Below are 16320 nucleotides of genomic sequence, written 5' to 3'. Positions count from 1 at the left end.
CAATGGCAACAATGGCATAAAAAAATGACATTTTAAAGACAGACGGAAGGGAAAAAAACGCCAGCGGACATGGCCAGCGCTTTATCGGCACCTAAACAAGAACAAACAAAACCCAAACAACTTTGGGAATGGCATTCTACATCATATTCTCAATTCCCGAATAAATACGTGAATGGCAGTGAATGAGTTTCAAACATGTTGGGTAAACAAACAAAAATCTGAACTGAAGATTGTTTGGAAGATTGATGTCAACATAAAATGTAGTCGGGCAATGTTGTTTATGCTTGTTTTGCCTACCCGACATATGAAAGGCCGTCTGATTTCCTAATTCAATATTCTGTTCAGACAGCGTTTGACAGCGACAAGTGTCACCCTGGCAGAGGTTACGCTTGATTGTGCTGGGATTGATCAGTGATTGATGCTCACAAGTGTGTTTTGATTAGCCGCCTGCGTTAAGACATTCAAATCCGGTCCGTATTTATATTCAAGTCCCTGCGACGGGTTTGATTTGGTGCTGTTTATTTTTACATCTCTTATTTTGCTTCATCTGTACATGGATGACGTTGATTATTGACATTGACAAGCCTCAACGTGGATAAATCTAATCTGCGACCCTTGTACTCAAAACGCAACTCAGAACTGCTCAAAACTCCGTTCCGGATGCATGCCTGTCAACCTGCGAGACACTGAGACCTTACTAGCGGCTCAATTTTTCCTTACTTGTGAGAAAAAAAAAAAACATTAACGTGTGTAATATTTCATTGCGCAATTGCATTCATAAAATTTCACATGTAAACATGAATAATGTTAACAAGTTACAACATATTTCTAGCAATAATCAAGTACAGTGATACCTCGGTTTACGAACCTTTTGGCTTACAAACTTTTCGGTTTCCAAACATCAAATTTATGAACATTTTACCTTGGCATACGTACACGGAGCTGCCTCAATGAGTGATGTGTCATTTGCGAATGAGCCCGTTCTTCTAATAACAAAATGGCAACCGACTGTTTTTGTCCTCTATTCCCCACCCCCAGTCTTCGGTTAAAGCCACGTAATTGGTCAAGAACACAGCAGTGAGGTGGGGTGGGGGGTGTTTAAACATTAAAGAGACAGGCAGGCGAGAGTGAGAGAGTTTCAACTTTGAGTGTAGACTGCAAGGTTAAAATATCCAGTCAATCAGGCTCCACAAACAACCCGCACAAGCCATCTGTACACTCGATGCAAAAATCTATCAACCCAGCTAAACGGACCACAATTGATGAGGAACTAGATACAATTATCACAGAGAAAGCACCTACAAGGGATCATTCCTCAAGATGGTGAAAGAAGAAGGCTACGTTCCTCATCAAGTGTTTAACGCTGATGAAACCGGCCACTCCATTCCATCAAGCTATCAACGACCATCACAAAGGTAAATAAAATGACTTTATTATACAGTATGGTTTATTTCTTTAATTATAATACCATATCACATTTATTAAACATAAAATAAGGTATATTTTGCGTCGTTTTAAGGCTCAGAAAATTAGAAAGTAAAAAATTATGTTTTATGGGGACCTGGGAACGGATTATTCTCATTTTAATGGTTTCCTATGGGAAATTAATTTTTGGGATACACACTTTTTGCTTTAAACACTCTTTCTGGGAACCAATTAAGTCCGTAAGCCAAGGTATCACTGTATTCATAAAGCTCAGTGCAGTAGGGGGTCTGGAATGGAAATGCGACGGTCAGAGTGGGGGGAGGGTGAGGGTAATTATTTCCCCACTTCATTAAGTGCGAGGAAAAGCGTCGTACTAAGCACTGCGGCTAATGCGCTGCCCCCGTGGCATTGTAATGCTCTCGAAATGAAGTCCCACTCTTACAGCTCCGCGGGGCCGAACGGACGGCAGATTACTGCCGGTTTGACCCCGCCCCCGACACCCAACTCCGCTCTGCCCTTACGCTGTAAAGGCCACTCATTATCAGCCTCATATTGACCCTTTACGAACCTTTAAGAATCATCTAAAATCCTCTCTATCATCGAAATTTTATGTAAAAGCGACTTGACACCAAATGTGCTCTTTCGGAATAACTCACTCAATATGTCACTTTGCGATGGGGTTTAGAATGATTTTTTTTCCAACAATTAGCCACTGACCTACCTGAAAAATCAGCCAATTTCCACTTCATTTTTTTTATTTATAAATCATTTATTTATTTATTTATTTGTGTTTTGTGTATTTATGTATTTGTATTTTATTTGTTTGTGTTTTGTGTATTTATGTATTTGTGTTTTATTTATTTGTGTTTTATTTGTTTGTGTTTTATGTATTTATGTATTTGTGTTTTATTTATTTATTTATTTGCGATTTATTTACTGATACACTTATTTGCGTTTTATTTATGTATTTCAGGGAAAATGTACAGTATTTGTGTTTAATTAAGTAATTTATTTTTTTGTGTGTTTGTTTGTTTGTCCATCTATTTATTTATACATTTATTTTTTGTTTGTGTATTTATTTATGTATGTATTGATGTATTTATTTATTTGTTTATGTATTAATTTATTTAATTGTGTTTTATTTGTGTATTTATTTTTGAGTGTGTTTTATTTATTTATTATTTGTGTTTTATTTATTTATGTATTTGTTATTTATTTACTTGTATATTTATTTGCGTTTTATTTATGTATTTCAGGGACAGGACTATGTATTTGTGTTTAATTTACTTATATATTTATTTGTTTGTTTCTTTGTTTGTCCATCTATTTATGCATTTATTTTTTGTTTGTGTGTTTATGTATGTATGTATTTATGTATTTGTGTTTTATGTATTTGTGTTTTATTTATTTGTGTTTTATTTGTTTGTGTTTGTATGTGTTTTGTGTATTTATGCATTTGTGTTTTATTTATTTATTTGTGATTTATTTACTGATACATTTAATTGCGTTTTATTTATGTATTTCAGGGAAAATGTACAGTATTTGTGTTTAATTAAGTAATTTATTTTTTTGTGTGTTTGTTTGTTTGTCCATCTATTTATACATTTATTTTTTGTTTGTGTATTTATTTATGTATGTATTGATGTATTTATTTATTTGTTTATGTATTAATTTATTTAATTGTGTTTTATTTGTGTATTTATTTTTGTGTGTGTTTTATTTATTTATTCTTTGTGTTTTATTTATTTATGTATTTGTTATTTATTTATTTGCGTTTTATTTATGCATTTCAGGGACAGGACTATGTATTTGTGTTTAACTTACTTATTTATTTTGTTTGTTTCTTTGTTTGTCCATCTATTTATGCCATTATTTTTTGTTTGTGTTTATTTATGTATGTATTTATGTATTTGTGTTTTATTTGTTTATATATTTATTTATTTTTATTTTATTTGTGTATTTATTTATTTGTGTATTTATTTATTTGTTTGATTTATTATGTGTGTTTTATTTATTTATATGTTTATGTATTTGTTATTTATTTAATTGTATATTTATTTGCGTTTTATTAATGTATTTCAGGGACAGGACTATGTATTTGTGTTTAATTTAATTATTTATTTGTTTGTTTGTGTATTTATACATGCATTATTTATTTATTTATGTATTTATTTATTTATTTATTTATTGTCCCTTCCACTTTTATTTACGTTTATGAAAAACTAGCATTCCACTTAATGCCACTTTTTTCAGTATATTTCAGGGCATCCGATTAGTGTCATCTTTTGATTCTGGAGTTTGAATTTTCACCAATCCAAAAATGTTTCGTGATGAAGAACCAAAAAATTACATGTAAATTTCTCCCCTGCGACACGACAAAATTAAAAAAAAAAATAAAAGCCATCAGATAGTCACAACAATTTCCAATTGTAATTAATCTCTCCCTTCTTTCCAGGTGAAACAACGATGGAGGAGATGTACGACCGGATGTTTACCGTCACCAGCCGCGTGCGATTCTTAGTCAGCAAAGAAGACGACGGCGTGCCGGTGGATTGCATCATCGACCATCCGGCTGCGAATGACGTGCTGGCTCAACGGAACCTGGAAGTGCTATGTGAGCAACAGCATGAAACTACCGCTACTGTATATGATGACACGGCACACAGCAAGCCAAACGCCTTGATTACTGCGGAAATTACTGCACAGGAAACAAATCACCTAACATGGTGAAACTTGTAAAGTAAAATGCCACTCGGGTTGGGAAATATTATCCACTGTGTCCCAATGTCACACATCACTTCGCCATTTTCATTTTTTATCTGACTTTATATGTTTTTTTTCAGAGGCAGGCAGACAGACAAATAAATAGATAGCTCGCCAAATAGATAGTTAGATAGCTCGCCAAATAGATAGATAGATAGATAGATAGATAGATAGATAGATAGATAGATAGATAGATAGATAGATAGATAGATAGATAGATAGATAGATAGATAGATAGATAGATAGATAGATAGATAGATAGATAGATAGATAGATAGATAGATAGATAGATAGATAGATAGATAGGTAGCTAGCCAGATAGATAAATAGGTAGCTAGCCAGATAGATAGATAGATAGATAGATAGATAGATAGGTAGATAGCTAGCCAGATAGCTAGCCAGATAGATAAATAGATAGCTAGCCAGATAGATAAATAGATAGCTAGCCAGATAGATAGATAGATAGATAGATAGATAGATAGCCAAGTAGATAGCCAAATAGATATATATAGATAGATAGATAGATAGCCAAATAGATAGATAGCTAGCCAAATAGATAGATAGCTAGCCAAATAGATATATATATAGATAGATAGCTAGCCAAATAGATATATAGCAAGCCAAATAGATATATAGCAAGCCAGATAGATAGATAGATAGATAGATAGATAGATAGATAGATAGATAGCCAAATAGATACATAACTAGCCAAAATAGATAGATAGATAGCCGAATAGATAGATAGCTAGCCGGATAGATAGACAGCCAAATAGAATAATAGCTAAATAAATAAATAGATAAAAAAAATACCCAGAAATGAAACTCGGGGCAAGATAAAAAGGATTATCCGATGTGCACAGGTGACATCTACTCAACTGATAGTACTTTAAAAGCAAAATCTCTTTTTTTTTTCCCCTCTTTATAAGCCGTGTGCCCAAGATGACCAAATTGTCAAGCACTTCCAACTTAGCTTTGTGTGTTTTTTTTTTTTCCTTGAAAGGTCAGACATAGAAAGCAGGGTAAATTTAATATTCTCCACCTCATACACGAGAGTGACTTAACCTTTAATTAAGATGTGCTGAGGCAGTCCGGTTTATCAGTCACACTTGATCAGAAAAGCACCTTAAGCTAACTACAGCAAAACCTGCTGTTGAGGAGCATTTTTATAGTCTCCTCTCTTTGCTGAATGGTGATTATACACTCTGATTGGAAAGTACAGTAAAGTCTCGTTATATCGATATTCAAGGGAATCCGAAAAAATATCGATATAACCGGGACTATCGATATATCCGACCCTGTTTGCGTGTAATTTTCTCCGTGCGTGCATAGAAATAGTATCGATATAACCGGGACTATCGTTATATCCGATATCGATATAACGAGACTTTACTGTAATTATTTAGTAATAATTCATCGTATTCGGTACTCAAATAATTGGAAATAAACAGTTACAATTACGTCTTATGAACTTTGCTTAGCAACGGGTATATTTCACGACTGTAAATTATTATTATTATTATTATTATTATTATTATTATTATTAAACTCATGTGAGGAGATGAACATTTCCAACACTCCCAAAACTTTAGATCAGGGGTGTCAAAGTCATTTTTTGCCGCGGGCCACATTGTAGTTATGGTTTCCTCTCGAGGGCCGTTATGAATTTGGGGAACCCATTAGAATGTTTAAATCCCTTCAAATATTACACATAGAGCACACGGCAAATTAATGAATAACTCGTTTTCAAATCTGAAGTCAAGAATAATGACTTTTATTGTGGTTGACATCCAAAAATATGAAATTTTGGCTCAGATTTTAGCAATCATCATGGAATTTAACAAGTTTGATTTGCTTTCGCGGGCCGAAAAAAATGATGTGGCGGGCCGGATTTGGCCCGCGGGCCTTGACTTTGACACCTGTGCTTTAGATAATTGGATCTTGACATGCATGAAATAAAGATATATGTGTGACCAAATCTGTTAAAAAAAAAAAAAAAAAGTCATGACAAACAAAGGATGTCATGCAAAGCTAAGTGACAAAACAGGCATTTTTTTTCACAATTTTAACATTTTTAATTTTTTACAATCTAATAATAATAACACATTTCATTGATAAGCACCTTTCAAAACTCTCAAGGTCACTTTTCAGTCATGGGTGAAGTTTTTCTGTGGGTGACCAGCGGCAGCCACACGCGCCAGTGTTCACTCAACCCAGAAGTAACTCAATTAGATAGAAAGCTAGCTAGCTAATAGATAGACAGAGAGCTAGCTTGCGAGCTAGCCAGCTAGATAGATAGCTATCCGGCCAGAAAGCAAATAGATAGCAAATACATATCCAGCTAGGTAGCTAACACATAAAAAGAAGCTTATTAACTCAATCACTGCCATTGGCTAAGTGTTTCTGTGGGTGAGCAGCGGCAGCCACACGCGCCAGCATTCACTCAACCCAGAAGTAACTCAAATAGATAGAAAGCTAGCTAGCTAATAGACAGATAGCTAGCTTGCGAGCTAGCCAGCTAGATAGATAGCTATCCAGCCAGAAAGCAAATAGATAGCAAATACATATCCAGCTAGGTAGCTAACGCATAAAAAGAAGCTTATTAACTCAATCACTGCCATTGGCTAAGTGTTTCTGTGGGTGAGCAGCGGCAGCCACACGCGCCAGCGTTCACTCAACCCAGAAGTAACTCAAATAGATAGAAAGCTAGCTCGGTAATAGATAGACAGATAGCTAGCTTGCGAGCTAGCCAGCTAGATAGATAGCTATCCAGCCAGAAAGCAAATCGATAGCAAATAAATATCCAGCTAGGTAGCTAACGCATAAAAAGAAGCGTATTAACTCATTCACCAATGTATTCGGTAATTAAAAATATGACCATTCCCGAATTTGTTTGGGTTTAGTTTTTTTTCATGCTTGGGTGCCGATATAGCGTTGGCCATGGAAATGTTTTTTTTCCACAAGGGGGCAGCATTTGCCGTTTTTTCCAAGTTAGCGCTTTGTTGTAGCGCTTCAGCTGTTGTTAACGCGCTATATCAACCAATATGGACGTATTGTATTTTGTTTTATGTATGTATTTTATTTTGGATAGCCACCCTCATTTCAATCTCATATAACTCCAGACCTATATAATTTAGGAATTAACTTTTTATCTGATGAAAGAATAGAGTGTAACTTTTTGCACATTGTCTGGCAGTGAATGAATACCCTATAAGTCACAATAAGTGTGTTTTTTTTTTTTTAATTCCTCAGATAAACCAGAAGTGAAGATTGTGGTGACGTATCCTGAAGGATTAACTCGAGAGGGCGATAATCTTGATCTGACGTGCATCGCAGAAGGAAAACCACAGTGAGTGCACGTGTGCAGTACAGATGAAGGGTGGGACAAAATGTCAGAGTCAACATGCATCATATGACTTTCACTTGGAGGGCAGAATTATGAAAGATAACGTCAAATCGTGAGATTAGAGCTTTTCGATGTCCAAATCGGTCAACTTGATGACAGCTGTTTTCGGTATAGTTATTCAGAATGGATTGCGAATGTTTAATCTAATGTGTTGTTGAGAATGCAATTGCTGCATTGCAATACTATCGAAATTAACTCATTCACTGACGTCGCAGAATTTATTCGGGAATGGAAAAGCATGACGTGGAGTGCCATTCCCGAATTTTTTTCGGATTTTGTCTTTTCTTGCGGGGCTGTGCCGATAAAGCGCTGGTCAGACCTCTGGCAATATTTTTCCCTCCCTCAAGGGGGCAGTATTTGACTTTTGTACAAGCTCAGATAACTCGAGACCCACATAATTTAGGAATTAACTATCTGTTTCTGATGAAAGAAGAGAGTCTAAGACACCGGTGTCAAAGTCAAGGCCCGGGGCCCAAATCCGGCCCAGCACACCATTTTGTTCGGCCCTATATAAACCAATATGTATGTATTGCATTGTATTTTGAACAGCCGTCTACATTTCAAGCTCATATAACTCCAGACCCATGTAATTTAGGAATTAACTATTTGTTTCTGATGAAAGAAGAGAGTCTAAGACACCGGTGTCAAAGTCAAGGCCCGGGGCCCAAATCCGGCCCAGCACACCATTTTATTCGGCCCTATATAAACCAATATGTATGTATTGCATTGCATTGTATTTTGAACAGCCGTCCACATTTCAAGCTCATATAACTCCAGACCCATGTAATTTAGGAATTAACTATTTGTTTCTGATGAAAGAAGAGAGTCTAAGACACCGGTGTCAAAGTCAAGGCCCGGGGCCCAAATCCGGGCACACCATTTTGTTCGGCCATAAACCAATATGTATGTATTGCATTGTATTTTGAACAGCCGTCTACATTTCAAGCTCATATAACTCCAGACCCATGTAATTTAGGAATTAACTATTTGTTTCTGATGAAAGAAGAGAGTCTAAGACACCGGTGTCAAAGTCAAGGCCCGGGGCCCAAATCCGGCCCAGCACACCATTTTGTTCGGCCCTATATAAACCAATATGTATGTATTGCATTGTATTTTGAACAGCCGTCCACATTTCAAGCTCATATAACTCCAGACCCATGTAATTTAGGAATTAACTATTTGTTTCTGATGAAACAAGAGAGTCTAAGGTTTCTTACGCTGAATTGAATGTTTATGTAGTCCTAAAAACAAGACTTCCTGAATATTCAGCGCGTGATTTAAAACGTAAAATATAGCTTGATGCGGTGGAATCTTTGTAAAATGTCCTCAGTAGAAGTCATTTGAAGTCATTTTACAAATTATGGTCGCAACTTGTCCGGAGGTGTCGGTTGTCCTTGAAGCTACTTGTGCTACTTGTTCGCAGTCCTCATCAGATCAACTGGCTAAAGGTGAACGAGGAGGTACCGCCTCACGCCGTGGTCACAGGCTCGGATTTGTACATTGAGAACCTCAACAAGTCCTTCAACGGCACATATCGCTGTGTGGCCTCCAACGCGGTGGGCGAAGCCTATGATGACTACGTCCTCTACGTGTATGGTGAGTAAGCGCTGGGCCTCATTGAGAAATGGACACCATTCATATGAAACCATAGCAATGTTGAATTTCAATTCTTTTATGCAACAAGACAAGTATGGGTTATTTTATAAAGGGCCGTGGACTGTGTCATAAAATAATATTAACTCATTCACTGCCATTCCCGTATTTATTCGGAAATTTAAAAGCATGACGTGGAGCGACATTCCCGAATTTGTTTTGATTTTTTTTGCGACGGAGTGTCAATAAAGCGCTGGTCAAACCTCTGGCAATTGTTATCATTTGTCTTTTATACAGCCGCCCCCATTTCAACCTCAGATAACTCCAGATCCATATAATTTAGGAAGTTTTTTTTTTTCCTGATGAAAAAAAAGACAGTCTAAGACACAGGTGTCAAAGTCAAGGCCCTGGGGCCAAATCCGGCCCGCCACACCATTATGTTCGGCCCACGAAATTTCATGATACCTAAAGTCCCAACCAAAATTTAAAATTGCCCCATGTCAACCATAATAACAGTCATTATTTTTGACTTCAAATTTGAAAACTAGTCATTTATCAATGTGGTGCGCGCTCTATATGTAATATGAGGGGTGGACCGCTGTGGCGGAGGATCCACCGAGCCCCTGAGACCGACTCACCGAACCCCTTCAATCGAACCCACCGGTCTGGAGTTATAAGAGCTTGAAATGAAGGTGGCTGTCCAAAATACAATGCAATACATACAGTAAAGTCTCGTTATATCGATATTCAAGGGAGTCCGAAAAAATATCGATATAACCGGGACTATCGATATATCCGACCCTGTTTGCATGTAATTTTCTCCGTGCGTGCATAGAAATAGTATCGATATAACCGGGACTATCGATATATCCGATATCGATATAACGAGACTTTACTGTATTGGTTTGTATAGGGCTTTAATAACAGCTGAAGCCGGAACAAAGCGCTAACATGGGAAAAAAAAGGAAATGCTGCCCCCTTGTGGCAGGGAAAAACATTGCCAGAGGTCTGACCAGCACTTTTTCGACACCCAAGCCTTGAAAAAAAACTAACAAATTGGGGAATGGCGTTGTACGTCATATGTTCATTTCCCGAATACATTTGTGAATGGCAGTGAATGAGTTAATGCATCCTACCACCCCCCCCCCCCCCCCCCGAACGTGCTGTGTGGCATTAAAAAAAGCAAAGCCTGTTGTGGAGAAAAAGGCCTTCTGTTGGCTTTTTATAAGATCTGATTGCAGCTTTCACGACAATAATATCGTTTTGATTTGTTCTCGGCCGCCTCATTTAAATTGATTTGACAAGTCGTTGTCAAAAAGCAACAATGTTGTGGTTTGTTTATCTGGCCGACCAGCAAATTAAGATGACAGATGTTGAAAATGTGCATAAATGATTTTTTGTTTTGTTTGCTTCCTCTATGTCTGAGCTGTCTTGCCAATTGTGTCGCTGCAGAGTTTTAGCAAAAGTGTTTTTCAAAGAACTCATCAGTGTCTGTACATTAAAGACAAAGAGGCAATCATGAAATGTCCTTGGCAAGGCATTCATACTTGGTAGCATTAAAACATTAAAAAAAAAAACACTTTTATAATAATAATAATAGATTTCATTTATAAGCGCCTTTCAAAACTCTCAAGGACACTTTACAGTCACAGGATATTTTTGTTCTGCATGTGAGCAGCGGCAGCCACACGCGCCTGCATTCACTCAACCCGAAAGTAACACAAATAGATAGAAAGATAGCTAGCTAATAGATACAGTAACAATAATACATTTCACTTATGAGCGCCCCTCAAAACTCTCAAGGACACCCCACAGCCACAAGATAATTCCTCTACGGGTGAGCAGCGGCAGCCACACGCAGTAGCGTTCACTCATCCGGGAAGTAACTCAAATAGATAGAAAGCTAGCTAGTTAGCTAATAGATACACAAATAATAATAATAATACATTACATTTATAAGCGCCTTTCAAAACTCTCAAGGACACTTTACAGTCACAGGATAATTTTTTCTGCAGCGGCAGCCACACGCGCCTGCATTCACTCAACCCGAAAGTAACACAAATAGATAGAAAGATAGCTAGCTAATAGATACAGTAACAATAATACATTTCATTTATGAGCGCCCCTCAAAACTCTCAAGGACACTTTACAGTCACATGATAATTTTTTCTGAGGGTGAGCAGCGGCAGCCACACGCAGCAGCGTTCACTCATCCCGGAAGTAACTCAAATAGATAGAAAGATAGCTAGTTAGCTAATAGATACACAAATAATAATAATACATTACATTTATAAGCGCCTTTCAAAACTCTCAAGGACACTTTACAGTCACATGATAATTTTTTCTGAGGGTGAGCAGCGGCAGCCACACGCAGCAGCGTTCGAGTGTGCATCCTCCTCAGTCCATTGTCTCTTCACTTAGCAACTAACTCCCCACATATTTTCAGAATTTCCATTAAAGAGCTTCTCTCTTGTGTGATCACGGACAATCCCAAACTGCAAATTAATAAAAAGGGTGCTCATAATTGCTGATGATTATGTTTGTGAATCCCATGCCTCTTTTTGCGCGGGATTTAATGCCGTCCCAAATCATTTTTGCAGATCTGTGCGAGGCTTTGTTGTCCCAGACTAATCACTCCCGCTACCGCGGCTTAATTAGTGTGTTTGTACACTGAAGATTGGCCCTCGTGTGATAACCTTGTCCTGAGTTGTCTCGCGTTTTGCAAACGCCATTTGGCATGTCGGCCATTAATTTCATTATCATGTCTGGTTAAATTGATGTTTTACTGACGACAACTTTTTAATGTCTTGGCTTGTTAAGTAATAATAATAACACATTTAATTTACAAGCAGCTTTCTGAACACCCTAGGACACTTTACAACAAAAATAATACACAAAACAGTATAATCATGAATAAATAGATGGGGTTTCAGGTGAGATTTGAAAGTAGGTTCCAGAATTTGGAAGTGGAGCGGCTGAAAGCTCTGCACCCCATTGTGGTGAGATGGGCAGAGGGCATACAGAGGTGGAGGGAGGAAGAGGATCTGAGGGAACGGAGATTTGAAGTAGCTCAATGTCTACTTTCAGCTACTAATCCATTTTTTTGTTACTATAATCCAGTTTGGGATTAACGCTGAGGGTTAACGCCGCTAACACTAGCGGATAGTGATACTAGTAACTAGCCAATCATGTGAGTAGCCAATCATAATTTGTGAAAACCGATGTTTTGAGCACCTTCCAGCAAGCTTTGGGTTGGCTACTTGAACTGTGATTGGTTAAAGCAGGGGTGTCAAGAGTCGTTTTTTTTGCCGCGGGCCACATTGTAGATATGGTTTGTCCGTATGTGACGTCACTAAAGGACCGCCCTAGACCTTCCTCCCGAGGGCCGTTATGAATTTGGTTAAGCCATTAGAATGTTTAATCCCCTCCACATATTACATACAGAGCGCTAAATAAAATAATTAATAACTAGTTTTCAAATCTGAAGTCAAGAAAAATGACTTATTGTGGTTTACATCCAAAAATATGACATTTTGGTTAGGATTTTAGCAAGTATAATGGACAAGTTCACAAGTTTGATTCGCTTTCGCGGGCCGAAAAATATTACAGTAAAGTCTCGTTATATCGATATTCAAGGGAGTCCGAAAAAATATCGATATAACCGGGACTATCGATATATCCGACCCTGTTTGCATGTAATTTTCTCAGTGCGTGCATAGAAATAGTATCGATATAACCGGGACTATCGATATATCCGATATCGATATAACGAGACTTTACTGTATGTGGTGGGCCGGATTTGGCCCCCGGGCCTTGACTTTGACACCCGTGGGTTAAAGCAACAGTTTCGTATGATGATGTCTTAACCAAAAGAAAACAAACTACAAGAAGGAGCAGTGTTGCATGTAAACAAATTTCACACTTTTGTTTGACTTCCATCTCGGAAATGCGAGCTCATCATCCAGCAATACACGCCTACCAGTGCCTTGATAATACACCACCTCGAAGTCATCCAACCTGCAAAATTGCCCATGGAGAACTCCTGTTTGCCTTGATATTATACGTGCCGCATCCTATCACGGCCTTTGTAAAAGACCCTCCAACCCCTGAATGGCCAATTTCCCCCTTTTTTTCCACGCGCTGGCATTTCGGCTATCAGAGCGCCTTGGGTCAACGGGAGCGCAGTGAGGCCCACCCTCCTCTTCAAATGCTGTCAGAGGGGAATCTCGCTGCCATCCCATGATACCTTCCCAGCTACCGCCACCATGCATTGCATAGCCGGCGGCAGCTTTGCAGCGTCCTTGATGTTTTATCATTAGTTTGGAAGTGCGCGCTCCCCTGCTGCTGTCTTTTGATGGAATGCAGACAGTAACAGCACTGGGAGAGGGCCAGGCAATTTCCCCCCCGCTGTGCTTTCTCGCAGCAAGGGGTTGCGCTATCTTTCCCTTTCCATAGCACCACCATATGTCCTCCTGATGAGGGACTTCATGCCCCTCCCCCAGTGCCACCGCTTACCTCAATTGGCCTCCTTTTTCCCCCGCGATGATGTTTGCCAATTAGCGACGGACCCTAACTTTTTCCTCCCATACGCCAGGGTTTAAAAAAAAAAATCACATGGTGTTATTAACTCATTCACTGCCATTCACAAATTTATTCGGGAATTGAAAATATGACACGGAGCGCAATTCCTGTATTTGTTTGGGTTTTCTTTTTTTTTTTCCCATGCTTGGGTGCAGATAAAGCGCTGGCTATGGCCTCTGGCAATGTTTCTTCTTTTCCACTAGGGGCAGCATTTCCCCTGTTTCCATGTTAGCGCTTTGTTCCCGCTTCTGCTGTTGTTAAAGTGCTATATAAGTTCTGGATAAGTGTATATGTGTATATATAAGTATTATTATTATTATTATTATTATTATTATTATTATTATTATTATTATTATTATTATTATTAGTTGTAGTAGTAATAGTAGTAGTCATAGTTGTAGTTGTAGTAGTAGTAGCAGCAGTAGTAGTAGTTGTTGTTGTAGTAGTATAGTAGTAGTTGTAGTAGTAGTAGTAGTAGTAGTCATAGTTGTAGTAGCAGTAGTCGTAGTAGTACAGTAAAGTCTCGTTATATCGATATTCAAGGGAGTCCGAAAAAATATCGATATAACCGGGACTATCGATATATCCGACCCTGTTTGCATGTAATTTTCTCCGTGCGTGCATAGAAATAGTATCGATATAACAGGGACTATCGATATATCCAATATCGATATAACGAGACTTTACTGTAGTAGTTCTAGTGATACCTTGGCTTACGAACTTAATTGGTTCCCAGACAGTGTGTAAGGCGAAAAGTGTGTATCCCAAAAAATAATTTCCCATAGGAAACCATTAAGATGCGTATAATCCGTTCCAATCGAGCCGCTCCCACGCTTACGCACTAAATGGCCTGCTACTAAAAAAAAATTGAGAGCTCCCCATCAAAAAACAAAAAGTAGATGAGTTGGAATCGCCTCTTGTTGTCTATGACCTTTGTCTCCTTTACTCTTGTCTTTGTTATTTCTCATGTGTGTTCTTTATTTTTTATTTTTCTTTACTCTTTTTGTCTAGATGCTCCCACTACTATCCCCACACCCACCTCCAACCCAGTCAACACGCAAGGTACTGTACACCTCATCATCACCACCTCCCATTGCTTCGGCCCTCTCTATAATAATTATACGTTTTATTTCTAAGCGCCTTTCAAAACTCTCAAGGTCACTTTACAGTCACAGGATAAGTTTTTTTTTTCTGTGTTGTCGAGCAGCGCTAGCCGCATGCGCCAGCATTCGCTCAACCCCGAAGTAACTCAAATAGCAAGCAAGCTAGCTAGCTAGTGAATATATAACTAACAGCCACCGAATAGATAGCTAATAGCTATTCGCTAGCAAATAGATAGCCATTAGCCAGCCAATAGATAGCCATTAGCTAGCAACATTGCTCTGATCTTACCATGGGTATCTCTTTTCTTACATTTCATCATGAACAAAACTTCAAAGTCCTTTCAGAAAGCCTCACAAACTCACGCCACGAATGTGAGTAGACAGACAATACAATACAATACAATACAATACAATATATCCTAATTTATGTAGCGGCGCATGTGCGAGTGTATATGATTATTTGTCAACAGCCATTTGTCATCAGATAGGCGCCGATGGGTGACATTGAGGACAGGATGCCGTTAGCCACTAGCGCACCCCGGCCGTGTGTTTGAGCCCTGCACTCTTCTATCTTATCAGCATCTCCAGCTGTATCTGCCCCCCCCCCCCCCCAACTGTCCATCATATGAGAAAGCCCTTTAACTCTCGTATAAAGCTCACAATTTGTCTTTGTAAGGCCAGGAAAAAAAAAACAAAAACATAAATATCATTTCATTTAATGAAAGCTAAATCATTGGCTGACCTGCCTCATACAAAGGCTTGTACATCTTATTCCGTTTCAAGTGTTTCTCAACACAAAATGTGTTTTAAATGCACCGGCAAGGTGACGTGCGGCGCAAGGACGCACTGGGAGGTGGTATTTGGATATGCCACAATGTGACATTTGAAAAAAAAAAAAAATGCTTAAAAGATAGGTCACTTTATCAGTCGTAACAGGACAGGATGAATGTACTAATATGTGCACACCACTTTTTACAGTAAACTATTTATCATCAATACAGTGATACCTTGGCTTACGAACTTAATTAGTTCCCAGATAGAGTGTGTATTTCAAAAATTAATTTCGGGTTTCTTTTTTTTTTCATGCTTGGGTGCCGATAAAGCGCTGGCCATGGCCTCTGGCAATGTTTTTTCCCTTCCACGAGGGGGAAGCATTTCCTTTTTTTTTTCATATCAGCCCCTTGTTCCAGCTTCAGCTGTTGTTAAAGTGCTATATAACAATAATAATAATAATAATAATAATAATAATAATAATAATAATAATAATAATAATAATACATTTGATTTCTAAGCGCCTTTCAAAACTCTCAAGGTCACTTTACAGTCACAGGATAAGTTTGTTTTTTTTTTTTTTCCGTGAGAAAGCAGTGGCAGCCACGCGCCAGCGTTCACTCAACCCGGAAGTAACTCCAATAGATAGCAAGCTAGCTAGCTAGTAAATAGATAGCGGAT

The 16320-nt window shown here is 38.1% G+C and overlaps 1 protein-coding gene across 3 annotated transcripts in view; it reads left to right on the top strand.

Moving 5' to 3' along the window:
* The window catches only part of cadm1b (cell adhesion molecule 1b), a 165174-nt gene that overhangs the window by 135681 nt on the left and 13173 nt on the right, over nucleotides 1-16320 (top strand). For 2 of the 3 annotated variants that reach the window (XM_089014203.1, XM_089014202.1), the window contains 4 exons: nucleotides 3881-4039; nucleotides 7438-7534; nucleotides 9015-9187; nucleotides 14777-14827. In XM_089014203.1, the coding sequence (XP_088870329.1) occupies nucleotides 3881-4039; nucleotides 7438-7534; nucleotides 9015-9187; nucleotides 14777-14827 (480 nt within the window). The remainder of the gene's footprint in view (nucleotides 1-3880; nucleotides 4040-7437; nucleotides 7535-9014; nucleotides 9188-14776; nucleotides 14828-16320) is intronic. The other variant, XM_089014204.1, reaches the window with a different exon arrangement.

This window comes from Hippocampus bargibanti, linkage group LG14 (genome assembly GCF_051943395.1).
Source record: "Hippocampus bargibanti isolate YZ-2025 linkage group LG14, ASM5194339v1, whole genome shotgun sequence".
NCBI lineage: Eukaryota > Metazoa > Chordata > Actinopteri > Syngnathiformes > Syngnathidae > Hippocampus > Hippocampus bargibanti.
This window is presented reverse-complemented; position numbering and strand designations above follow the sequence as displayed.